Source organism: Populus euphratica, unplaced genomic scaffold (assembly GCF_000495115.2).
Source record: "Populus euphratica unplaced genomic scaffold, PopEup_1.0 scaffold232.1, whole genome shotgun sequence".
Classification (NCBI taxonomy): Eukaryota; Viridiplantae; Streptophyta; class Magnoliopsida; order Malpighiales; family Salicaceae; genus Populus; species Populus euphratica.
The window spans coordinates 212,728-237,635 of NW_011500114.1; the positions used below are offsets into that span (position 1 = coordinate 212,728).

General features: G+C 32.9%; 2 protein-coding genes and 1 long non-coding RNA gene across 4 annotated transcripts; 2 read left to right on the forward strand and 1 right to left on the reverse strand.

Moving 5' to 3' along the window:
• Positions 1 to 2,818: 2,818 nt before the first annotated feature.
• On the forward strand, positions 2,819 to 8,484 carry LOC105109877 (probable pectin methyltransferase QUA2). Its single transcript, XM_011004740.1, has 9 exons — positions 2,819 to 3,110; positions 3,693 to 4,413; positions 4,498 to 4,630; positions 5,091 to 5,331; positions 5,949 to 6,162; positions 6,354 to 6,529; positions 6,662 to 6,965; positions 7,550 to 7,688; positions 7,881 to 8,484. Exons 2-9 carry the CDS (start codon positions 3,701 to 3,703, stop codon positions 8,043 to 8,045), a joined length of 2,085 nt encoding a protein of 694 aa, XP_011003042.1. The 5' UTR covers positions 2,819 to 3,110; positions 3,693 to 3,700; the 3' UTR covers positions 8,046 to 8,484.
• A 5,706-nt stretch (positions 8,485 to 14,190) lies between these two features.
• On the forward strand, positions 14,191 to 23,648 carry LOC105109880 (uncharacterized). The gene is made up of 2 exons (XR_839349.1): positions 14,191 to 14,237; positions 23,553 to 23,648. It is a non-coding gene; the product is annotated as an uncharacterized LOC105109880 (long non-coding RNA).
• On the reverse strand, positions 20,077 to 23,584 carry LOC105109878 (uncharacterized). 2 transcript variants are annotated; one of them, XM_011004741.1, is made up of 5 exons: positions 23,388 to 23,584; positions 22,555 to 23,052; positions 21,137 to 22,451; positions 20,903 to 21,049; positions 20,077 to 20,777 (listed from the first exon to the last, which is right to left on the reverse strand). In XM_011004741.1, the coding sequence occupies exons 2-5, from the start codon at positions 22,606 to 22,608 to the stop codon at positions 20,263 to 20,265; spliced, it is 2,031 nt and encodes a 676-aa protein (XP_011003043.1). In that variant the 5' UTR covers positions 22,609 to 23,052; positions 23,388 to 23,584; the 3' UTR covers positions 20,077 to 20,262. The 2 variants fall into 2 exon arrangements, with proteins under 2 accessions (XP_011003043.1, XP_011003044.1); XM_011004742.1 differs by lacking the exon at positions 23,388 to 23,584 and having other exon boundaries at positions 22,528 to 22,619.
• Positions 23,649 to 24,908: the final 1,260 nt, after the last annotated feature.

The following is a 24,908-nucleotide window of genomic DNA, read 5'->3' on the forward strand; positions in this document are numbered from 1 at the left end:
AAAAAAATACTGATGCGAAGCCTTGAACTAACTTTTTAATGTATTTAAATTATATATATATAGAGACACATTCTGAAAGAACATTATCAAAGAGTCCCACTGAATTCTTAAAACCCTAGAACTTGGCATCACTACACCCACACTTCGCATTTTCAGCCAATAGTATCTTTTTTTTTTTTTTTAATTTACCTCGAAGTATAAAAACACATACAGTAAATGGAGAATTACTGTGTGCCTTCTGTGCAATCTGGCACAGTAGAAGAGCCTCATCTTGGAATGATTGCCGTCGGTAATTAGGGGTTGAAAATCGGTTTTAGATTGTGATCTTTGGGGCCTCAAAAGTCCATCATTTCGTCAACATTATCATTACCATTCTTATCGCGTTTTTTTACAGCCTATTCGATTCCCTTACGTTGAGCATTTCAATTCAACATCCTATGTTTCCACAGCATTAACTAGTGGAGGCACTAGATTTGTGCTGGCTGTTGCTGTGGGTAGGCTAAATCTTTTTGATTTAAAAATAAAGATAATGTGTTTTAAAATATGAGAAAAATTCGGTAATTAAATTAAATTTTGATTATTTTGATAATAAAATAAAAATAAAGACAATACCAAAAACATAAATGGAAAAAATATTTTTGTAGATAAAGTGGAGTTAGCAGGCAAAATTCATGACTTTAAAATGAGATATGTCAAGATTACGTGTCTATTCTATGTCATAAATCAATAAATTAGAATAATTCAATAGAAAAAAATTAACAATAAATAAAAATTAAATTGTAAAAATTAAAAAATAAATATAAATCAAGATATTTAATAGCACAATGTGTGTCATTTATTTCATTGTTTTTTTTATGAATTTTTTATTAAAATCAATTTGTAGTAGAAATTGACAGACACATAAATAAAATTTATTGAATAAAAAAACACCATGCAAGGTTGTACATATTAAAAATATCATAAAAAATTAAATATTTTTAATTTATAAAAATAAATTACAAATAAATCATGCTAACCTCATAAAAAATAAAGATACTCAATATAATTAAAAAAAATATTATTTAAAAAAGACTAAATAATATAAAAAAAATATGATATAGAAGGGGGTATTAATTAAAAAACCTTAAAAAGACATCAAAAAAATATTAATAAAAAAAGTTTCAGAAAAGGAAAGGCCTAGGCATGTGGGGTTTGAAACCTATACCAACGCTCCTAGACTTGCTATTTTGTTCCTTTTTAAAGGGAATGACGACATGTTGTCCGTCTTTATTTATTTTTTTGAAAAAAAAAATAAATAGACAGGACATTGCTCATTATGGCAGACAATAAGTCATCTGTTAGCCTAGATTTTGAACATTATTGTGGTGGCTAAAAAATCCAGCTTACAAGTTTATTTACCCAAAAAACTTGTTTTGCAGCCCGTTTCAACCACAAAATACTCTTAGAATACTAAAAAACCAATCTCTCAACCCATTAAACTAAAAAAAATCCAAACCACTAAATCAAATTGGAAAAAAAATTACATCCTTAATTATTTAGATTCAATTTTTTATGCTACATTGAGGTTTGAAACAGCCATCTTAAAACTCTTTTCACCTAGTGGAACGTGTTAACATCAATTTTAATATGTTTGGTGGTCAAAATTATCACCAACTAAAATCTCTTTTTCTTTGCTAGAATTTGATGACTCCTCTTTTTTTTTCTTAAAAAAAAAGCTCAAAAATAAAAAAAATAAAATTTGATATCAAAATATATTTTTTAAGAATTAAATGGATCAATTACCTTATAACAAAAAAAAACTAGAAGGACTAAAATATACTTTACAAATAAATCTGAAAGGAACATTTATATTATCTGTGTTTTTAACTTTAGTCTCTTATCTTTCAACCTAACCTTCCCTTAAAAAAAATAAAATATTTGAATGCTAATTTTGACTAAAAAGTGCTCGATTATGGAAAGAAAAAGTAAGAATCAAATTAAAAATTAAAAAAAAAACTCTCCAAACCACAAAGATTTGTGAGTGATTTTACACCCAGTGAGAACACAATCTTGCTTTAGTTTTTGTTAATTAATTAGTAAGATTATGAATATACAAATAATAATAATTACACATGCGAAGCATGGATACAAGTTTCAAGTTGTTATTTGTCTGTGAATTATACATATAAATAAGATTTATAATCCTTAGTAGTGTCCGGCATTCCAGGCCCAAGTCAAACGTGATCTCATAAAGAACACAGGTATAGAAACGTTATTGAAAATAAAATGTTTCCTGGTCTGCCGTCTTACTCTCCCTGTCTCTCACCTGCACATATCCATGGTAAATTCCATTTCCCTTTTATTTTCATAGCAATAACCAGAGAAAATAACACCAAAAACACCAGCACCCTACGCAGCAATATATCCCTTGTTTATTATACAAACGCACGAAGAGCTGATCCTGAAATGATGTCATTCTTGTCTCATAAAACAGAGAGAGTGACTTCTTTTCTAAAATGAGTTTTTTTTTTTAATGATTTTGAGGCATTCCTCTAGAGATCCATTTAGTAATGTCTTAGTAATATTCAGCTCAAAGATCTGAAGTAAAAAGATCGAGGGAATAAGCAAATATTCTCTACATGTGGAATACTAAATTCCTATTTTTATTTAGTGTGGAATGGCCTTTAATTAAACGGAGAAGGACAGCTGGGAATGGAGTCTGGTCCAGGAGATAAGCTAGTTTTATAATTGTTTACGTCTCCCTTATCTTTTGATCACTAATAAATCAAAATCAACAGTAGTAAACTACTACCACTACTATTATTTAGCTGCTTTCATCACCAAAAAAAAAAAAAAAAAAATTTCCTCTATATAAAGGAAGAGTTTTTAGTTCTCACGAGAGTTCTGTTGTGTTGGGATCCCATAGTAATCATCTCTCTCGCGTCCGTCGTGAGAGAGATCCAAACATATCTTTTACAGCAAAAGCTGCTTCTGGGTTCAATCACTCCATCCATTCATTCATGGGTTTATGTTTCATAACTCCATTCGTGAATTCTTGCTGATTTCAGGGATTTTTTTTCCTCGTGGCTCTGGAAAAACGAACTTGTATTTTCGCTTGTGCCCCATATAAGGTGGTGTTTTTCTTCTCTTTGAAGTTTTGCTAGATTTGATTGGATTGTGAAATTATGATATCTCTTTGTTTTTTTATCAGTTTACTGGATTGATCTGTGCGGGCTATTTGGTTTTTTAGTTAGGCACTGTAATGAAGTGAGTTCTTTTACTAGAAATGAACTTTCACTCTCACTTGCAGAGGCTCAATGGAATCAAAAGTGATTGCCTTACTTTTGAAATGTATTTGCTTTGTTTGTCTTTGAATCTCAATTGCCCTTCTTTTTTTTTTTCCTCTCATGTGTTTAGTCTTGGAATTACCAGTGAAGTCTATTCCTTCAGCAGTTGCAGTTTCATTTCATAGGCTCTATGTGTCTTTTTCTGATGTTTGTTTTGGCGTTGCCTTTTAAAAATAAAATAAAATAAAATTTTGGAGTGGGGTTGATTCCTTCAATAAGGAAGGTTTCTTGCCTTCTTGGGCTCTTTGTTCTTTGCTTTTTTAGCTCACTTGAGAAGAATTTCTCTCGTTTTCTATTGGGATTCAGGTAAAAAAACTTAGTGAGCTTAACTTTATTTCAAAAATTTAATCATTGCTGGTTTTTCAGGTTATAGAATGTCTAGGCCTCTGCATCGAGGTGCAACAGGGATACGGATCTCTGGGAACAGCAATGATTTATGGGACTCCCAAATGAAAGATAAAACAGAAAAGGAAGATATGGATAGTAATCGTTCTTCTGATCAAAGTTATTTAGCTCTGAAGTTTCCTTTCCGCGTACTTTTTCCTTATAATAATTCTCCTTCCAAATATGTCAACGGTGAAAGTGGCTTTGCATCTGATCCATTCAGTGTCGGAAGTCCAAGAAGCCGACACAAATTAACATTGCTACTTTTGAAGTTGAGCTTAGCTGTGATTGTAGTTCTTGCTCTTACCGGATCTTTTTGGTGGACGATCTCAATATCGACATTGTCAAGGGGTCAAATATTACACACTTATAGGCGACTCCAGGAGCAACTTGTTTCTGACATGTGGGATATTGGGGAGCTATCTCTTGGTTCCTCGAGGTTGCAAGAATTGGAATTCTGTTCTCAAGAGTCTGAAATTTATGTTCCTTGCTTCAACGTTTCCGAGAATCTTGCTTTGGGATATTCTGATGGTAGCGAGAATGATCGTCATTGTGGGCAGAGTTCGAGGCAAAGTTGCATGGTGCTTCCTCCTGTAAATTATAGGATCCCTCTTCATTGGCCTACGGGAAGAGACATCATATGGGTTGCAAATGTAAAACTTACTGCACAAGAGGTTCTTTCATCTGGCAGTTTGACAAAGAGGTAAGTGAATGGACTTTACTGTATTACTTGCACTTGTATTTCCTTGTTGTCCTCTGTTGATTTCTCTGTTACCGTGGTTGGCAGGATGATGATGTTGGATGAAGAGCAGATTTCTTTTCGTTCAGCCTCTCCCATGTTTGATGGTGTTGAAGATTACTCACATCAAATTGCTGAAATGATTGGACTGAGAAATGAATCCAACTTTTTACAAGCTGGGGTAAGCCCCTATATTTTTTTCCCTTTTGGGAACCTTCAAATAAGTTTAATTATGTCTCATGTACTTTCTTAGTTTGTAGCATTACTGTAGTCTGGTATTGGATATAGTGGTTTCGTTAACTGAGTCTTTTTCTAGTAAACTGTTGGAGTAACTAGTTTTCAAATTTAAACCTTTTAATTTGATCAAAGTGCAACCCAGAAAACAAGGTTTGAGCAACGTGCAGTCTAAATTCTATAAAATATGATAGTGCTCTTTGATTAGTTATCAAAAGGAAAAGATAAAAAAGGAGAAGAAGAAACCATTTCAGTGCTCAATGACAGTATGATGTCCAATGCTGTCGAGAATGGAAATTATGCAGCTCACTTGTACTCTGCATCTACCTGATACTAGTTATGCTCTCTGTGCAATACATGTAATAACTACCCATGTTTATTTCATGTTTATTTCCTGATTCTTGCAGGTGAGAACCATTTTGGATATAGGATGTGGTTATGGTAGCTTTGGAGCTCATCTCTTTTCTAAGCAGCTCATAACTATGTGCATCGCAAACTATGAGCCTTCAGGAAGTCAAGTTCAACTTACTCTTGAAAGAGGTCTTCCTGCGATGATTGGTTCTTTTACTTCGAATCAATTGCCATACCCTTCTCTTTCCTTTGATATGTTGCATTGTGCACGATGTGGTGTTGATTGGGACCACAAAGGTATTGGTTCTGATGTCTTATTTAGTGATCATTGTGACAATGTGGGACATATATGAATACTGATATGAATGCATATCACATCTTACGAAGAAATTAAAATGTCAACTAAATTATATTTTGTGCTTAAAATTCACTTCACTGCATATTCAACAGGGAAAATTATGCAAATTCAGTGTTCACATTAACTGTAATAGATTATCAGAAGTCTGTATGGATAAGAGTTGGAATAAAGTGTACAAATTACTAGTAAACAATGATAAGCATGATCTACCATATATTTGTCCAATTTACATAGCCCTCCTCTTTAAATCTAATATTGCAGATCTATCTCAAAGATATTCCATCAAGTCTTGCTTTGCCAGCTTCATATTCGTTTTTAATTTTAATTCCGGAGGTCTAGAGGTTGAATAAGTGTGTGCACAACTCATAGGCTGCTAATTACTCTCCTCCATTGGGTTACCTGGTTTTAAATCTGATTGCTGGAAAATGATTGTTGAAAAGACCAGACAGTCTTCAAACAGTGTGCCTGCAACAGTTAACTTTAGAATCTTGTTTACTATTTGCTGTGTGAAACCGGTCATGTGAACACTGCTAAATATTCACGTCACATGCTGCAGATGGCATTTTTTTAATCGAAGCTGACAGAGTTTTGAAGCCCGGTGGGTATTTTGTCTGGACTTCACCACTTACCAATGCTCGTAACAAAGAGAACCAGAAAAGGTGGAACTTTGTACGAGATTTTGCTGAAAATCTCTGCTGGGAGATGCTTTCACAACAAGATGAAACTGTTTTATGGAAAAAGACTAGTAAAAAAAGCTGCTATAGTTCACGGTAATGCCACTGGCAAGATATCTACATTCATATTGAAAATTGGATTGATTTTGGTTGAATTTGTGTCAGAATAATGCTTAAAGAGCATGCATATGCATGTATGCATAACTCAGTTAAAAAAAATTCTCTACATAATTATGATGACTAAGGGGTGGTTCTGATTGGTAGCTTAATATGCTTTGTAATGATAGGAAGCCCGGTGCAGGCCCTTCCACCTGCAGTAAAGCTCATGATGTTGAATCTCCTTATTATAGACCACTCCAAGGGTGCATAGCTGGAACACAGAGTCGCAGATGGATTCCTATCCAAGAGAAGACAACCTGGCCTTCTAGGTCTCACTTGAACAAGAGTGAGCTTACAGTATACGGTAATTGATACTCTTTTTACATGATTTTGGAACAGCATCTTGGTGGACAAACTACATAATAAAGAACTGAGTATGGATATCCATGCCTTGAATGCCTTTTGCCTTATCCATGTTCTTTATATATTTTTTCAGGTCTGCATCCAGCAGACTTTAGGGAAGATGCAGAGAACTGGAAAACAACACTCCCTAATTATTGGTCTGTTTTGTCACCAATAATATTCTCTGATCATCCAAAGAGACCTGGTGAAGAGGATCCTTCTCCACCTTATAACATGATCCGGAATGTACTAGACATGAACGCTCATTTTGGCGGATTCAATTCAGCACTACTGGAAGCCGGGAAGTCTGTATGGGTAATGAATGTGGTCCCAACAGGAGGACCAAACTACCTTCCCTTGATAGTGGACAGAGGTTTGGTTGGTGTACTGCATGATTGGTAATTCTACCATCTACTTGCCCTTTTTTTCAGTTTATCCACTGGTAAATGCTATTCCTGTTTTCATATTCTTGCATGTGGGGAATGGGCTTCTTAACCATCAGATGCAATGTCAGTTATTTTTTTGGATGATGATCCTGCAGGGTGTTGGTACATTTCATGCCAGATTGGAAATACGCCATTCAGATTTTTCGTCTGTTTGGTTATCTACTCTGTACCTGACCTTCCTCTCCCCATTCATCTTTTGGATGCCCACCCCTTCTCCTTCACTCTCCATTTGTTGCCCGCTTATCCCTTTCTTGTTGTTGGGTTATCCTAAATAGATAAGATAAAAAACATTCCTTTGGACTGGTTAAGCCTTAACCTTCCAGTCCCAAGTTTATTTTATGTTTTAACTCCAGATTCTGTCTGTGTGCTCTTCTACCCGTTATTCTTTAATTATTACTTCCCCCCCCACTGATACGGTGAACCTTCCAGCGTCAAGTTTATTTTGTCTTGACTCTAGAGTCTGTGCACTCTTCTAACCACTATGCTTTTTTGGTTGCTTGTTTCCCCATTGACGTGGTGAATTATTTCCATGTAAGGTGCGAGCCATTCCCGACTTACCCTAGAAGTTATGATTTAGTGCATGCGGAAGGGCTCTTATCCCTTCAAACCCGTCAGCAGCGCTGGTGCACCATGCTGGATCTATTCACTGAGATAGATCGGTTACTTCGTCCAGAGGTACCCAATTCAAACAGATCTCTTTTTTAATTTTGTATCCTGTGTAATCCTGGTGGGTAAGGTGGAGAAATACTTTAAATCCGAGAGACTATTCTCTAGATAGAATCCTCAATGATCGGAAACTGTTAGATTTTATGATCTGGTTTCTGGGTAAGAAGAATTTAGATGCAGTGATGTTGGTGATTGGTGCAGGGTTGGGTGATAATGCGTGACACAGCTCCACTTGTTGAATCAGCAAGAAGGCTGACTGCACGGCTGAAGTGGGATGCACGAGTTATAGAAATCGAAAGTAACAGTGATGATAGACTCCTTATCTGCCAGAAACCTTTCTTTAAGAGACAGGGAGTCTCGTCTTGAGCTTTTCAAATGGAACTCGAGAAAGTTATATCATACTATTCATATTCATTTTGTCATGTTAATTAATGATCATGAAGCTTCGCCGTATAAAGGAAGATAAAAAGTTTTGAACAGAAAGAAAAACAAGAAAGCAAAGGAGAGAAGAGGAAACATGGATCATGGTGGAACCAACCACAACTCTCAGAAGCCGCAAGGCTTTTATGCAGGGCCATGTAACTACTCAAGTTGAGGTGCTGAGCAAATGAGAAGTATAGAATAGGGTTTGATTTAAATTTATTTTTCATTTTTGATGTGATGTCAAGTTATAACACTATACAACCACATGATTAAGACTCTGAAGATGATTACAGAATGAGCAAAGTCCTATTTACTTGATGTGGTATATAAAAATGCTTGGCTGTTCATTCATCAATTGGAAGAAATGTATTTATTTTCATCATCTTTTCTCTCGTTTAACATCTTAGTGTTTGCAGCACTAAGGAAACTACATTTCTACCATGCTTCAACCTCCATTTGCAGTTTGTTTTTTCCCTTCCCATTCTCAATGACATGAGATGGTGTACTAGTTAGGCCTTCCATCTTATGCAAAAAGCAGCGGGAAAAGGGGGGCAAAATTGCATGAAAGACCTTATGGGATCCACATGGGATGCTTCATACGATAGCAAGAATCATATCACATTTTGGACATTGTAAAACACTAAACATACTGATATGATGACGATTCAAATTCGTGGGCAGTAATCAGTGATACCACACTTGTGATTTTGTCGCATTCCATCCTTTTAAAACATGGTGCCTTTTGTTTTGGATTACATTCATATAATTACATGTATAATTATGTTTTAACCTGCTTTTTCATTATTGATTTCGCATGTAAAAATCTATGACATAATAGTTTTAACCAGATATATATTAACATAAGCTAAAAGTATTTTTCATGGACACAAATAACAAGGAGTTCAAGACACGCAATAGCTTGAATGATAACATTTCTAGTATCATCATAAAAATTCTGAAGATGAATATATAAATATCATAAAAAATCAATTTTAGAGTGAGTGATGAAATTCCAACAAGTAAGCAAATTATATCTTTTAGGTGGTACACGTGGCTCATCATCAGTTTTAAAGTTGATTTTTCATAATATTTATAAATTTTTCTTGTCGAGATCTTTTTAATAATTAAAGAATTGTCATAATCAGAGCTTTGATATACTTCTTACATCACATTTTTTATTTCCTTTTCTTTTCTCTCTCTTCTCTTGTCTTTTTGTGTCATCTCATCTTTTTTTTTCTAGTCATTGAATTTTTTTTTTCCTTTCATGGTCATTGTTTTGTATTGACTTGCTATATTTAAATACTAGGTGGGGAATTAATTTGAATGTGAATGCATGGATATGCAGGAAGAAAAAATGAAATGTACTAGTTATGTAGATACTATTTGTGCAACACACCTATCTAGTTGTATAAATAGTACTTCGTGTATTGACTTGTGTAAATGTGACCTATGTAAGGACTTTAAATGTGTTAATTTATGATTTTTTTTTAGCCATGCTAGTTTGGAAAAAAAAATTTCATTGTGCATGCTAATTTGGGAAAAAACTACCTTATTTTTCCCTTAAAAGATCATTCATAATTGTTATCCTAATTATTTTTCATACTGATCACCATAACTCTATAATATTATTATATTTTTGTTATTCAATAACATTAATGAAGAGATAATCTAGGCTAAAAGATACAAAAAAACAAACTTGATGATGGGACATACTTAGTAAGTATGCAATGAAGTAGGGGCCAAATAAAAAAAAACATGATTTAGTTATGAGCTAAACTAATATTACACAAAAGAATAACAAAGTTTGGATAAGATGAAAAGAAAATTAAGATATAGAGTAAATATAATCCAGATTTGTAAAAGAAAAACTAATAGGGCACATGGAGTAATGAAAAAGAGTAGTTAAAGTCATGTATTTTTAAAACTAGGAAGAATGAAGAAGATAGGTGGTTACTAGATAATTTTCTATAGTTTTTTCTATTTAAAGAAAGCTAAACAGAGAATAATGAGACAATTAAAAAAATACAACAACTCAACAAATAAACAATAACTGCTTTGTAGTTCAATCAGATTTGAAGGAACCTCAAAACCTATTTTATCAATAGGCAGTAACCAATAGGTAGTAATCAATATGCAAATAACCAGCAAGCAAGTTACTTGTAAATAATAATCAGTAGGCTAGTAATTTTCATTATCAAGAAAACCAGAAAACACAAAAAATATCAATTCATGTTCTTTTGTCAAGGCTTTTCGGTGTGTAGTTATAATAATAATAAAAAATGATAATCTAATGAATGCAAGTTCTTTATTCTTGAATTGTTAAAGTTCTTATTTACCTTTAAAGCATTAAAGTATTTGATTACTTCTTGAGAATTGAGTTATATTATGGCATTGCTATAGTCTAAAATTACAAATCTAGAATTGTAGTATAAGTCTAGAATTTAAATCTAAAACACACATTGCACACGTTAAACTTAATATCCAACTTAAAAAAACCAAAGTCCTCTTAATTAAGGACATAGTAGGAGTGTTATATATATTTATTTGAAACTATAACATCAAAAGGATCAAAATTGTTAGAAAATTTAAAAGAAAGAGAAGAATTAATGGATATCCTTATTGAACAAAAAAAATAAAGAATCAATCCTTCAAGGGAAAGAAAACATAAAATGAAGAAGGAAGCTATTTTATGATTGTAGAAGATAGATATTTACTATTTGAATTAAGAGTAGAACAGGGTAATAAGATACTCGAAGAGAGGTATAAACGTCTTTCTAAAGAATTTAAGAAGAAACATATAATCAAAATAAAGATAATTGAAAATCATTACAATAGAATTGTATTAGTGAATGAGATATCAACTCATGCCATTCTAGAGTCCAATATTAGAGAAAAACAAAATGGTGAAAGAAGTTTGGAGCATGAAGTAGGAAAACTACAAAACTTGAATAAGGAGTCTTATTAGGAAATGATTAAGGCTATTGAAGATCTCAATACAAAATTAGATTTCAAAATAAAAAAAGAAAATGATAAAGTGATATTTAATTTTAATTATACTACTGAATAAGGTTTCCAAACAAGTGATAGTTGAGGTTAAAAACTATTTAATTAAGAATGTAGAAAAAGTGTTAAATCATAAAAAGAATGAGCCTAAACAAATGTGACAGAGTCCTGTTGGCTGGAACAATTCAGTGCTAGGAATAATTCTTTATTTGAATTAAAAGTCAACAAAAGAAAACCTTTAATAAAAAAGAAAGTTGGGAGTAGTTTGAAAAACAAATTTGTTAATTATAAAAGTTTATCACTAAAAGATATAGATGAGACAATAATCCTAAATGACTAAAAAATAAATGGACCTCCAAGTAGAATTGATCTAAAGTATATTCTAGATATAATGGAACAAGCCTATAGACTCAAAGTGTAATAAATAAGAGTATATTCTAGATAAAGCCTATAGACTCAAAGTGTAATAAATAATTAGGCCAACATATAAATGATCATATCCAAATTACATTGATAGAATGAAACTTTATCCTAGTAATTTTAAGTTTCTATACTTTAAATAATGACCAAGAGACCATGTCTATTACATAACATATAGTAAGATTTATTTGCTAATGTAAGAAAGTATTTGATCCTAACTTTATAAAACTAAATTTATTTTCAAATTCATTAATTGGAGATGCTTTTACTTGGTATATAAATTTTCCATCAAATTCAATTCAGAGTTGGAATATATGCAAATTATATTTCAAGCTTCTCTATGACAAACTTAGAATTTATATTGGCTGATTTAGTGAAATTAAAGCAATATTATGAAGAATTGTTTAAAAACATTTAAATAGATTCATGGAAGCAAGAGCAAAATGTTGGGCTAAAATTCTAAAAAAAAAATTATTATGATTGCTTAACAAGGATTAGAATTAGAGTTAAGAAAGAAATTCGAATGAATGAGGTTCAAAGATATATATAAATCGGGATTAAGCGCTTTAAGAAGCTAATGAAAGAAATAAAAAGGAAAATCCTAATTTATGGAACTAATTATCAAGAAACAGTGGATGTGGATATGGATATAACAAAGTTTGTAATTAGTAAACCTATAGTTGTGATGTACTTACTAAAAATAATGTTAAAACTTTAAAGTCTTCATCATAACCTAATTCTAGACGTCCTATGATTTTTTATTTTTATGAAAAAAATGTTTTTCCTTTCAAAAAAATCTAAAAATTAAAAAAATTAAAAAATATTCTGGATCACTAACAAACAAGGTTTTAAGTAACAGTTGGCGAGAACATCAGGTGTAAAGACAATTAGTGTTTTCTTGATGAAAAATAACTGAAATTGGATCTTGTTGCATAAATTAATAATTAAAAAGACCAAAATGGACAAAATAAAGAAGTTTAAGAATTCAATTGTATCAATAGAGAGCCTAAATGAAGGAAATACATTAAAGATTATGACTTAGTCTAAAAAAAATATTGAAGATTGGGATGAATCTACAAAATTTTAAAGTCTAAGGAATTAATTAAACTTTTTATGCACTTAATAAAAATTTTAAAGTCTAAAGAATTAATTAAACTTTTTATGCACTTAATAAACTTAATCAGAGGTTTAATTGGAATAAATTTAATATGTGAATTCAATTTAACCAAAATAAAAGGAATAAAAAAGTTCCAAAACCCAATAAAACTTTGGATTGACTTAATTAATGTAATCAAGGAAATAATAAAAAACAATTCAAAGTTTAGAAGGCAATTCAGGTCAAATTTACAAGGGCTAAAAACTTATGGACCAAGATGAAAATAAACTAAAATTATATACTTAATTAATTTAATTAACGATGCAATTAAAAAAATTAAAAGTTTGAACGACCAATTAAAGATAAAATGAAAGAGTTTTAAAATAAATGACCAAAGTGTAAAAGATGTCAATAGTCAAAGGTCCAGTTAAAATAATAGAGATATAATTAAGAGGATTTTCAAATATTAAGATCAATTGAGAACTTTATTTTGATGTTTAAAAAGGTTAGCGATTGGAATTAAAATGGAAAAATTAAACTTTGATTTTACCCTTTAATAGATGGCTCGTCCATTGATTGTTTTTAAACCTAAATCGAGTGATTTGTCATCTAGCCATTGTTTATCTACTTTCTCAAATAAAATCTCGAAAAACATGGCTAGGTTGCCACATTTCAATATCTATTTCACCCTTATCCTACCATTAAACCACACCAAGATTCTTTCAATTAACGATTATGATCACCGCCAGCAATTCCAACCACTTAAATCTTTTTTTTGCGTCCTCAAGTTGCTCTCATAACACTACAAAACCTCTTTTTTAATAGTCCAAAATATGAGATTTTTTATATGCTCCCCTCACCAACTGCAGAGGAGGATAAATTTTTCTTTTTAGATGTAATAAATGGTTACAATTTTATCTTGAACATCAAAGGTCAAGAAATTCTCATGTCACAACCTTTAGACCTTTTCTATCATCCTATATAAAAAATCCACAACAAAACCTTAACTAGAAGAGGGGAGGGGGGCATTAGATTAAGATCCTTATACAAAAACTCTAAAATCCTTAGAAAGTTTTTAGTGTTTAAAAACTTTAGATTCAACTATTTAAGATTCTTGTGAAAAGACTGATACTGACTCTTTACTCAAGAAATTGAGTAATAACTTTTGAAACTTTTGTGAGTATTCGCTGTTTTTTTTTTAAATACTTAAATTTTAATCATGAATATTAAATATGAGGGAGCAAAATATATAAAAAAAAATTACAAATAAATTATTTGAAGGCATAAAAATGAAATAATTAAAAAAAACGAGGGTTATGATTAGTAAACATTAAAAAAAGAGAAATACAAAGTTTGAAATTTTAATAGGGACACGCTTGCCGAGTAAGCATTAATGACCCATATAAATGCATTTTTCTTTGATAAATTTTAACTTTGTCAAACACAATCTTAGCGCAACCTAATCATGTGGACTGGACTTCTTAACCTTGGCACAAATCCCATACTAAAAATCAAATCCACCTCAAGGCCCATGATGAACTCAAGCTTTGTTCAAACCAAAAAAGGGGGCTGGGCATTAAAAAAAAAGAAGAAAAGAGAGAGAGAGAGAGAGAGAAGCATAATAGCAGTGAATTACAATGGAAAGAAAACTATGCCTGTCATGGCAGTAACAGTTTAGTAGCCATGGCTTCTAAAAGAACAGCCTTTATCTTCTGAAATTGATTACTTGGGAAAGCTTTGAGCAAATCATGATAACGAAATCAACAACCACTAGGACAGTTGCAGTGAAAAAAAGTTTGTTGCCCATGGCATTGTTGCTGCTGTCAGGTGCCGTTTCTCACGGTTGAAGATGTAACTACTGTGGCTTTCGGCTGGAACAAGGGAGATAGGGCTGCTTGGTTTATGTGAGGATGAACTGAAACTGCTGGTCTCGGCTTATCAACGCATTGAAGCTGTGTGCTGGTGCAAAGGAGAGCTTCTGAACGTTGCTTCAATGGATGTTGAGAGTGTGCACAGCTGCGCTGCAGCTTTTGGAGGAGTGCACGCTGGACTGCTCACTGTTGGTGCTGGTGCAGAGCTTGGAGCAGGATGAAGCTGATGGAGAGGACTCCTACTTACGTTGGAACCAGAGAGATATGACGTGACTGATGAAGAAGACTCCAGCTAGTCCTAATTGAAACCAGTTCTGTAGATGATGTTCTCCGCTGGAAAACAAAACTGCATATGCCTGGAGAGAAACCCTTGTTGCTTGCTCACGGTGGGATTAGAAGTTGCTGGTCTGAGAGGTTGTGAGAGATGTTGCTTATGGTAGTAGCTTGCTGAGGAAGACTTCTGAGAGGAAAAGTTATTTTCCTCCAAACCAGTCACAGCTCCCTTCTTTTCAGTAACACTAGTCACAACTTTTTGTGTTTGTCTGTCTTTGAAAAACTTGGGGGAGACGAGTTGAAGTCTTGGTCCAAAACCAAAATAAATGCCATAAAGAGGGAAGGTCCTCTCCTAAAAAAATGGAAGAGCTATCTGTAACTTTTTATGTGTTCTGGTGGCGTGGCTCACAGGTTTAAAGGTGGAAATGGTTTTGCTGCTTGTACAATTAAGGATCAAAGAAAATGGGGCGGGGGCTGGTTTTCTAGGTTGCTGAAGATGATGGAGGAGGAGGCACGGCGGCTGGTACTAGGGTTTTTTTTTTCGGTTTTGGAGGGGGGGGGTTGTATGATTTGAGGGGTGTTTCTAGGCTTGTTTTTAAGGCTGGAAAGATCAAGGAATAAGTTTGTTGTAATCTTGGCTGGGTGAGATTTTTATATGAGAAGCATGGAAGTTTTAGGGCTCATAGGTTAATGGAATAAATCTCAACCATCCATTAAAGCTGAGGATAAAATCTTGTTGCTTTGTAACTGATGAAGGAAGGATAAAAGGTTTATTTTGTAGGCAGAATAGTGTTTTTGAGAGAGAATCTGTAAGTGTTTTAATGCAATAGAATCTGGAGTTTTTGTTTAGAGTGAAGTTCAAGTGTCAGGAGGTAAATTGTCATGAGATTTGCGTGGTTTGGCGAAGAGGTGAGGGAAAAATTGGAGCTGAAAAGTGGTTACTTCGACATCTTTTTCTTTGGTTGTTAGGGACAAGAATGAATAATAGTTTTTTTTTTTTTTTTAACTTTGTCCCTGAACCTTGAGAACTTTGCAATAGAACCCATATCAGCCTTAATTTTTAAAATTTCTTGCAATTTCACCCTTAGTCTTCTTCAATTAGACCCTCAAATTTCAACATTTTTTACCAAGTGATTCTTAGTTTCAGGTTTCTTCAATTTGATCCTTGATTGAACTTTATACTTCAATTTTTTTTCAATTAATCCATTGATTGCACCAAATTAACCTTTCAAAGTTTTAATTGTGTCCTTAATCTTCCAAGCTTTGTGAACTAATACAAATTAGACCTCTAAACTAGATTTTTCTTCAATTGAGTCCTTAATCGAATTCAAAAAACCCATTAAAAGTTTAATTATTCTTTAAACTTAATTAATAGTTTAATTTTTCTTCAATTGACTTTTAAACTTAGTTTTTACTTTAATTAAGTCCATAATTAAGTGAAATAAGTATGTTAGAAGTTTAATTAAGTCCTTAAAATTAATTAATTCTTTCAATTTTAGTTAATTTTGGATTTCAACTTCAACTGTCTTTTTGTTAAGTATTTCTTGAACTTGTCTTATCAAAATATCACAATCTGATTATTCTTTTGGTTTTTTGACCTATTGCAACTCAAATACTTATCTTCTCGTGTCTCGAAAATATTTTTAAATTTTTGATTTCTGATTTTTTGAATAAAAATGTATTTTTATAAAATAATTTTAGAGAATCCAAAATTGATTTTTGATAACACATGTGACTCTTCAAACTATGCTATTCAAAATTGGGTTTTGAATAAATAATAATTTTTTAATTGAGTTATTTCCTTAAGAATTTTTTTCTAATGTGATACTTTGAAAGAAAAAAAAAATCTTACATATTATCAGGGGCTACGTCAGAGGGCATCATTTTAGCCATTTGAGAGGTGTTAGAGAAAGAAAGGTTTTTGGATATAATCATAAAATTATAATTATAAAGTTCAAGAGTCGTCACCTAGTATTATAGTTACTAAAAAACTTATGGTATGTGAGAATTTGGATAAGAGGTTTGTTATTCAAGGAAAAGATGCATCACCAGTGCACCTTACATAAAGTAAGTTGTATTGTTGTTTGATTGTTTTTCTAGGTTGTATTTATATCCATTGATATTTTTCTAAGGTCGAAGACAAATCTTTCTTCGTAAGAGGTTTATACCTTATTGTGTGTAATCCTAGCCATTTTAAAGTCTAACTTGTAGCATCACATTTATTTCCTAAATATAACTAGTTCCTGGCATTCTGAATAGAAGAATTGTTATGGATTTTTTATATTTTGGTCAAACCCTGATGGATAATTCTGAATTGTTATGGATTTTTTATATTTTGGTTAAACCCTGATGGATAATTATAAACTAGTTATGATATCTATTTTTTTAAAAAAAAACTAGTTATGATATCTATTTTTTTTTTTTAAATATATGATAAAAATATTATGATTTTTATCTTTTAGGAAATATGCCTGGAAAAACTTTTAGGATTTGACACTATTAAAAACAAAATATTTTTTTAAATGAATTTTTTAAATTTTTTTGAAATTTTAGAGGAAAGTGAGTATTTTTAATATCAGATCTATATCTTACAGTGTAAGTCTACAACTTGATATTATACAAAATTATTGAAAAAACATGCAAGGGACCCATAAATATTTTTAAAATGACCTACAAAATTTTTGGAATTTTTTTATAATATTAAATTATTATTATTATTGTTAAATATATTGAGTTGGGTCGGCCTAACTATCTAGGCTAAACTCAACCAGATCTGGCCTGACTAGCGGCCCAACAAATCTAGCCTCTTTTTTAAGTTGGGCTGGGCAGGTCCAGCCCAACACAACTTAGTCATTTGCCTAGCTTAGTGCTTAAGTTATGTGAATAATAGAATGTGAATTATATTTTACATTCATTGTTCATATGCAGCTTGAAAGTAGAAGAAGGGGGAGAAAAAGAAGAAGAGAAGGGGAGACTACTTGGTATGAAAGGAGTGGTTGATTGGTTTAGCTATCAATTGGTGGCAGAGGTGTTGGTGTAGACGTTGGTGGGCAATGTTGGCTGCTGAGGGGTGAAGAAGGAGAAATAGTTAGTGTGGTTGGAGCTATTGTTGTTGTTGGTGTTAGAAAAGGAAGAAACTAAAATGGTGGTAATTTTCGGTCTACTGGTGTTGCTGTCGTTGTTGCCAATAACTAGAGGTTGAAGATGTAGAGATTGTTGCTAGTCTAGGAGGAAGAAAAGGAAACTTATAGAGGAGAGAGAAGCTCATAGTGGCTACTCTCAACATGAGGTGGCCGGTTGGTGGTCATGTTAGAGAATTGGGGTGGAGTTCTCGATGAAATAGACAGTGGTGAGGTGGTTGTAGAAGTAGAAGTCGTGGCGGCGGAGGAAAAAACAATAATGGTAGATAAAATATTGGGGGAAGGGTTTTGTAAACTTTGAACTTGATTCTCTTCTCCCTCAGGTCATGAAATCCACGCTTATTTATAGGGGATGGAAGATAAACATTTTTTCTTTAATAATATCAAATCTTGGCCCTTGATTCAATCCAGAAAGATCTTAATCGTTAGTTCAAAGTTGTTATTGTGGCCTAAAACATTATTGCAGAAGGGCTGGTTGGGTTGGTCATTTTGAGACGGTGTCACAACAGCTATAGTTTCAATCGATCAGAAAGGACACTACTAAGGTGTAGTCAGATGTCAAGCCATTATTTGTATTCAAATTTTTTCAAATTTAGTGGAAAGATGATGTATTAAATGCCTTGAAAAAGAGGCTACCAGAACAACTTTTTTGACTTAGATAAAGAAAAAGACGAAAAGTCATTAGACGACGCGTTGTCTGGTCTTTTTTTTTTATTATTATTGTCCAAAAAGGCGCTATTTTGGACTTTTTAGGGTTTTAATTTAGGATTTTGGTCACAGTTTATTTTGATCTTTCATCTTTTAATTTCTTTCAATTACAACCCTAATTAACCATAAACTTTTAATTTTACGTAATTTTTCCCTTATTGAACTTCAATGTAATTCCTGAATTTTATTGTCCTTTTTCACATTAGTTATTAGTACTAAATTTATGCAATTTGACTCTTAATTAATCATTAAATTTTTAATTTTTTTTAATTTCACCCCTAAGTTCAATCAATTGAGTCCTCATAGTTCCATGTCTTTTACAAAATAATCATTGGCTGTAAATTTTTTTAATTTAGCCCTTAATTGACCTAAAAATTATAATTTTCTTATAACTTTACCCTTGATTTGAACTAATTGACTCTGTAGAAATTAAGTTTGGTCTCTTAAAATTTCAATATTTTTTATTAAGCTCAAATTAAGCTTCTAAACTTAATCTTTCACCAATTAAGCCCCTAATAAAATTAATTTGACTCATTTAAAGTATAATTAAGTTCTTGCATTTAATTAAATCCTTAAATGAGACCCAAATTAATTCTTAAACATAATTAACTTTAATTTGGCCTATAATTAAATAAAATTATCCTATTAAAAATATAATTATGTCGTTGACTTAATTTCATGTAAATTGACCTTGAATTTGCGCTATCTTTCTAGTTTTGGATAAAATAAGGTATAATTAGGCTTCCGATTTCATCCAAAATTCTAGCTTCTTTTTTTTTTCTACATTTAAAATCCTCCTAGCTTGCTTTTGCCAAAATGTAAATCTTTTATATTTATTAAACTTAGTCACTTCACAAGTTAAATATCACAACTCCAGTTTTGATAAAAAAACTTAGCAATAAATTGATTAGAATATTAACTTAGAATCAGCTCTAACAATAAAGCTAAACAATCATATTAAATAAGTATAAAAAGAAAAAATAAGAGAAAAATACTTTCAAGTTGAAAAGAAAATTTGACTTAAAAAACATATTTGTTTTATTTTTTCATGAAAATACTGTTCAAAAAAAAAAAAAACCAAGATGAAATGATTTTTTTTTTAATTTCATCCTCCTTCAACATTTACATTTGTCATATTCAATCCCTTCTTTTAATAAACTTAAAATAAATAAAATATTAATAAGTTAAAAACTCTTTTTTAATTTATTTTCATGAAATTGTAAAAAAAAAAAATTAACTTCGTAAGAATTTATTTTCTATGAAAAAACCACTTCAAAAAAAATAATAATAATAATCCGAGTCCCACCTCGCAGCTACTCCCATGTGCAAATATGAATGAAGCACAAAATAAAATCACAGATATAAAATCCTTTAAAAGTTGTAATTGACGTGTAATGGTCCCAGCAAAAGAACATGGGGGCGGGGGGCATAGCTGATAGCTGTCATTTCTTGTGGGGTTTGGATGTTTAACATTGCATTGCATTACAAATCGTTCTTAGGACCACAAAACAGATACAAATACATTACGCAAGAAATCTCCTCCTGAAAAATGTCCTGCTTCAGAGGAGGAAAAAACAGAAGGGAAAGGCACGTTCAAGAGATAATAAGTTATTCATTAAAAAAACAAAAAAATCTGAATAGGGAAACAATTAACGGGATGAAGAAGCATGCGCAGAGGACAATGTCTTTAGGTGATGAGTTCGGCTGTTCGACCTGTTCCTGCTTTTCTGCCCACCCCCAACACTGCCCCTGTGCATACTGGAGATTGAACTGCTGGAGGTCACTCTCTTCACTGCTTTTTTCCGATAGCTCCTGCTGCTGCCAGTTCCAAGGGCGGCTCTAGCAACACTATCTGTGAGAACTTCTCGCGCTCTCTGTGGTTTGATGGGTTGCTTGTTCAGGTACACTAGCTTAGGAAGGAGACCACAAATTGCCTTGCGAAGCTGGTCATCACTGATGTTGCTCTGAATTGGATTGCCCAACAGATTCAGAGCTTGCAGTGAGTTGTAGTGCGCAACAAGCTGGCCCAGAGCTTTTGTTGTCGTTATCTTGTTAAAGCTCAAGTCCAAGACTGTAAGCTTCAGGAGCCTGTGCAGCCCCTCAACATCACTAATCTTGTTTCCAGCAAGATAGAGTTCCTTTATTATTGTACAGTTTGACAACCCTGATATGTAAATCCAGAATGAACATATACAACCATATAATTAATTGGGGAAATATTATTTCTCGTGAAAGAACTGCATGATTTAAAATGGCTCTAGTAGCATGTGTTTTCTTCGAATTAAATACCTTGTCCAAGCCGAGAAATGCGATTGTAACTGAGATCGAGTACCCGCAATCGGATGAGATCTCTGAGTCCTTCAATAGTGCCGATCCTGTTTTTCGAAAGGTTGAGTGTGTGAAGGCCCTTTGGCAGTGATCCAGGAGTAATGTGGACTGCAAACAGGGGTAGAAGAGATGCAGCATGTTATTACCATGATGTTCCTTTTAACAATTGACATCTTGCTTCTGCTAAAAGCATACCTATGACATTGTTTGACAAGTTCACAGATCGAAGACTGGAGAAATGTGATATGGTGGGAATAGCTTTTAAGCCAATGCCTGCAATGTGGGCTACAGTTGAGGATGAATTAAGTGACTGGATCACGCTATTGGCATGCAAAATCTCCTCTGAGAAATTAAAATCTGGGCATGCCGTGGTTCTTCCTGGTGATCTACCAGTATCAGGAGAGGGTAGGAAAACAATGCCATCGTCACTCTTAACATCATTGTTATCATCATGGGCATCTGGAGGAGGGGGTTGGGTCTCAAGATCTTCGACCCATTTATTCACTCTTGAAAATGGAGATGACTCTATTGAGAAAGCAACCCACTGGTTCTGGGGCCATAGACCAGAAATCCCAGCATGAAAACCATTCCAGCTCTGACTGTCCTCTCCATTGTTGTTATGGCCCTTGTTCATTGACTCCCTGGTGAACGAACCAGGTGATTGCATTTTGCTCAGGGCTCTGTCTAGTTCAAGTGTATCTGAAGAGTAGCCGCCTTGCTGATTCAAAACCTTACTTACAGCCTGTGGCTGTGGTTTTACATACCAGGGTTTGTGAAGATTTCTGTGGCTCCAGAGGAACAATTTCCACCAGAGTCTTCTACTCCTAGAGGGTAGAACTTGGCTTGAAGAATGCTTCTTTAACATCACTCTGTCGGCACTGCAACGGCTTATTATAGATGTGGGGCTGCCAGGATCTCTCAATTTCTCAGCCAGTCCCTGCAATTCTTCAGAATACTGAGATGCTAGAGGCAGCTGATTGGCAATTTTTCTTAGGAATTTGCTTGTTTCCAGATTAGAACAGGACCGTTTAAGCTTAGGCGAACCCCAAAACTCAGCCTTCCCAATACCAGGATCACTAACATGTCCACTTTGTATGACATCAATACCTTTTTCATCAACTTTTTCCTCATCATTCTTTGCATACCGTTCATTGCCCATTCTATCAAGTGAATCAGAGGAATCCAGCCTTGCACTTATCGGAAAAGACACTTCTTCACCAGAATTGGCCACATGGGATTGGAGATCAAGGTCAGATAAGTCCCTCTTCAGTGAAACATCCTCTTCAAGCTCATCTTCTCCTTCATATGCTGCTTCATTCACAACAGGACTCTGATGGCTCATCACCTGGACATTGATTGAGTCCTTCTCAACATCTAAAGGAAATGACACACCAAAAGATGTGCTTTTCAACCCATCGCTTTCAAAAGGTTCCACTGGGTGCTGAAGCCTGATATTCAGGGTTTTAAGCGCAGTGTTGATGTCAGCTGTTCTTGATGATTGCTTATCAACCTAAAATCGAACAAAAGAAAGTTACAGGAGGAAGCACATCAAAAGCTCCAAAGAAGAGTAAAACAGCAAACTTCACCTAATCTATATTCCAATCAATTCTCACCTTCTCGTTCTTCTTCCTCCCAATCCGACAAGAGAAGCAGTTAAATTTCATCATTTTGGGAGAGAGAGAAAATGACCAAACTCAAATTTCCGCAAAAGGAGCTCGAATGAGATGTGCACTACTCCTGATTTATCCTTTTTCTCCTTGTTATTCTATTCTGCCTCTTCTTCTTCTATCATCGAAGTGTTAAAATTTATGTTGTCGATGGTTACATCTCCAAATACTATAGAGTAGAGTAGACGAGATAGAAGTTGATTGGATGATCAAATGTTAACCGTAATCGACGGGAAGTCGCCAAACCAATGACCGAGCAAAGTAGCCAAATAATGATGAGGAGAATGGTGTTGGTGTTGGTGCTGGTGCTGGTGCTGGAGGACTGGGAAACAAAGGTTGAATACTCGCTCCGGTTTGAGCAAATATCACTAAAGTGTCGGCCAGAGTTATCTAAGCAGCAGCTTCTCTCCAGAAGCTTCACAGAATCTTTCTTCAAAACTTTCCCTGATATGCGCAATAAATTCAATTAAACGAAACAACCAAAGAGAGAAAATTTCAGACCCATTAAACAAAACATCTAGATATGTTTAAATAAATTACAGACCCCCTTAAGTCAAGGACTAATAAGCTCCATTGACGGAGAATTTCTGAAAATCCCATCAATCAATATGGGAAAAAAAAATAAAAAATTCCTTTCTCCACCCCTCGTTCACCAATTAAAGATGATTTTTCAAGCTTGATTCACAAAGCACTCACTCTTATGCGCAGTTAGAGAGATAATTCTTTAAGATTTAAGGCGGATTCGGGCAATGAAAAAGAGGAAAGAGTAGAAACAATACCTGTTGAAGCTGAAAGGAGCCAGATTTGAACGGCAAAGCACAGGGAGGAATATTACAGTTTCAGTATGGAACCTTGAAAGAACATCTCAAGCTAGTTTCAATAAATTAAATTACAGAGAGCAAAACAAAACCGAGAGAGAGAGGGAGGGAGGGAGGGAGGGAGAGAGAGCGTTGTTGATGTGGTTGTGGTGGTTGGGAGAAACTAGAAGGAAAGCAGAGGAACTGAAATAGACCGTGATAATAATGATGAGGAGCGGAGGAGGAGCGTTTTAAGGTTGCTTACCTCTTTGGTGGCTGGTGAAGCCGCATTAGACAAGACAAAGTACGCGCATGTTACACGGCTTTGGTGTAAGCTAACCTCTTACTACTATTCGCTTTATAAAAATGAATTGTTGACTTTATACTATTTATAAATTTTGTAATCTCATTAGTCACCAGTTATAATCTCAATTCATATTCCATTCCATAATAAACTATAACATACTAAATTATTAGTACATGCTACGCTGGAGATTATATTAAAAAATAAAACATCAGAAAAATATTAAAGAATAGTTAATTTTTTTAAAAAAAATTAAATTGTGTAGAAATTAATATAATGTAATCCAATTTTCTTAACGAATTTAAAGATAGATGCCTAATGAAAAAAGTAATTTGATTTAAAATAAATATTTAAAATATAATTTTTATATAAAAATATTGAGATAACAATATATTGAATCAATTCTAATCAATTTAAGTTAACTTATCAATTTACAGATCGAGTTATCAGATCATGATGATTATATAGAAAATAAATCAAAACAAATTATGAAGTTCAATACTCAATCAATCTAGTTTTGAAATATTAAATTAAAAAAATAATTAAAAATAATTTTTAAAAATCATATAAAAATTGACTCGAATCAACTAGGGTTAACTTTTTAAACTCATGATCCAAGTCATGAAATGAGAATAACACCATAGAAAGAAAAATAAAATAAATCATGAAGGCTAATTTTCTATTACCTAATATTGAATGATGAAATTGAAAAAAAAATCAATTAAAAAAATTAGAGTCAATCTATAAAACTTGTAGCTTGGGTCATGAGTCTTAAATAACCTCATTAGAAGTAAATTGAAAAAATTATGAAAGTTCAATCTCCAATAAATATAATGTTGAATAATGAAATTGAGAAATAAAAAACAAAACATTATTATAGTGAATAGCATTTTAATAATCCAATTATCAAGACAACATATCATTCATAATATAGGAAAAGACATAATAAATTTTTTAAAATAAAAAAATTGAATTTATACAAAAGTCCATCGAAATTTCAGTTGAGTCTTTTCTATACCGAGAAATCTCAAGTTATCGACAACAACCTATTACACTTTTATTAATCACTATCCAATTGATTAGTACTTAAAAGTGCATTTTTATCATGGTTTTATATCATCATTTTGCACTTGAAATATCATTTTGCACTCTTTAACTCTTTGTTTATAATAATATATCTAATAATATAAGATACCTTT

What these genes read in the sequence shown, in the direction of transcription:
- LOC105109878 (XM_011004741.1), bottom strand. Translation starts at nt 22,608, where the DNA reads ATGATGAAATTTAACTGCTTCTCTTGTCGGATTGGGAGGAAGAAGAAC. An exon ending in GGAGGAAGAAGAACGAGAAG is followed by an intron (nt 22,452 to 22,554) that starts GTGAGAATTGAT and finishes GTTCGATTTTAG; the next exon opens with GTTGATAAGCAATCATCAAG. An exon ending in CATTTCTCGGCTTGGACAAG is followed by an intron (nt 20,778 to 20,902) that starts GTATTTAATTCG and finishes TTTACATATCAG; the next exon opens with GGTTGTCAAACTGTACAATA.
- LOC105109877 (XM_011004740.1), top strand. Translation starts at nt 3,701, where the DNA reads ATGTCTAGGCCTCTGCATCGAGGTGCAACAGGGATACGGATCTCTGGG. An exon ending in AAAAGCTGCTATAGTTCACG is followed by an intron (nt 6,163 to 6,353) that starts GTAATGCCACTG and finishes TTGTAATGATAG; the next exon opens with GAAGCCCGGTGCAGGCCCTT. An exon ending in GTTGGTGTACTGCATGATTG is followed by an intron (nt 6,966 to 7,549) that starts GTAATTCTACCA and finishes TTTCCATGTAAG; the next exon opens with GTGCGAGCCATTCCCGACTT.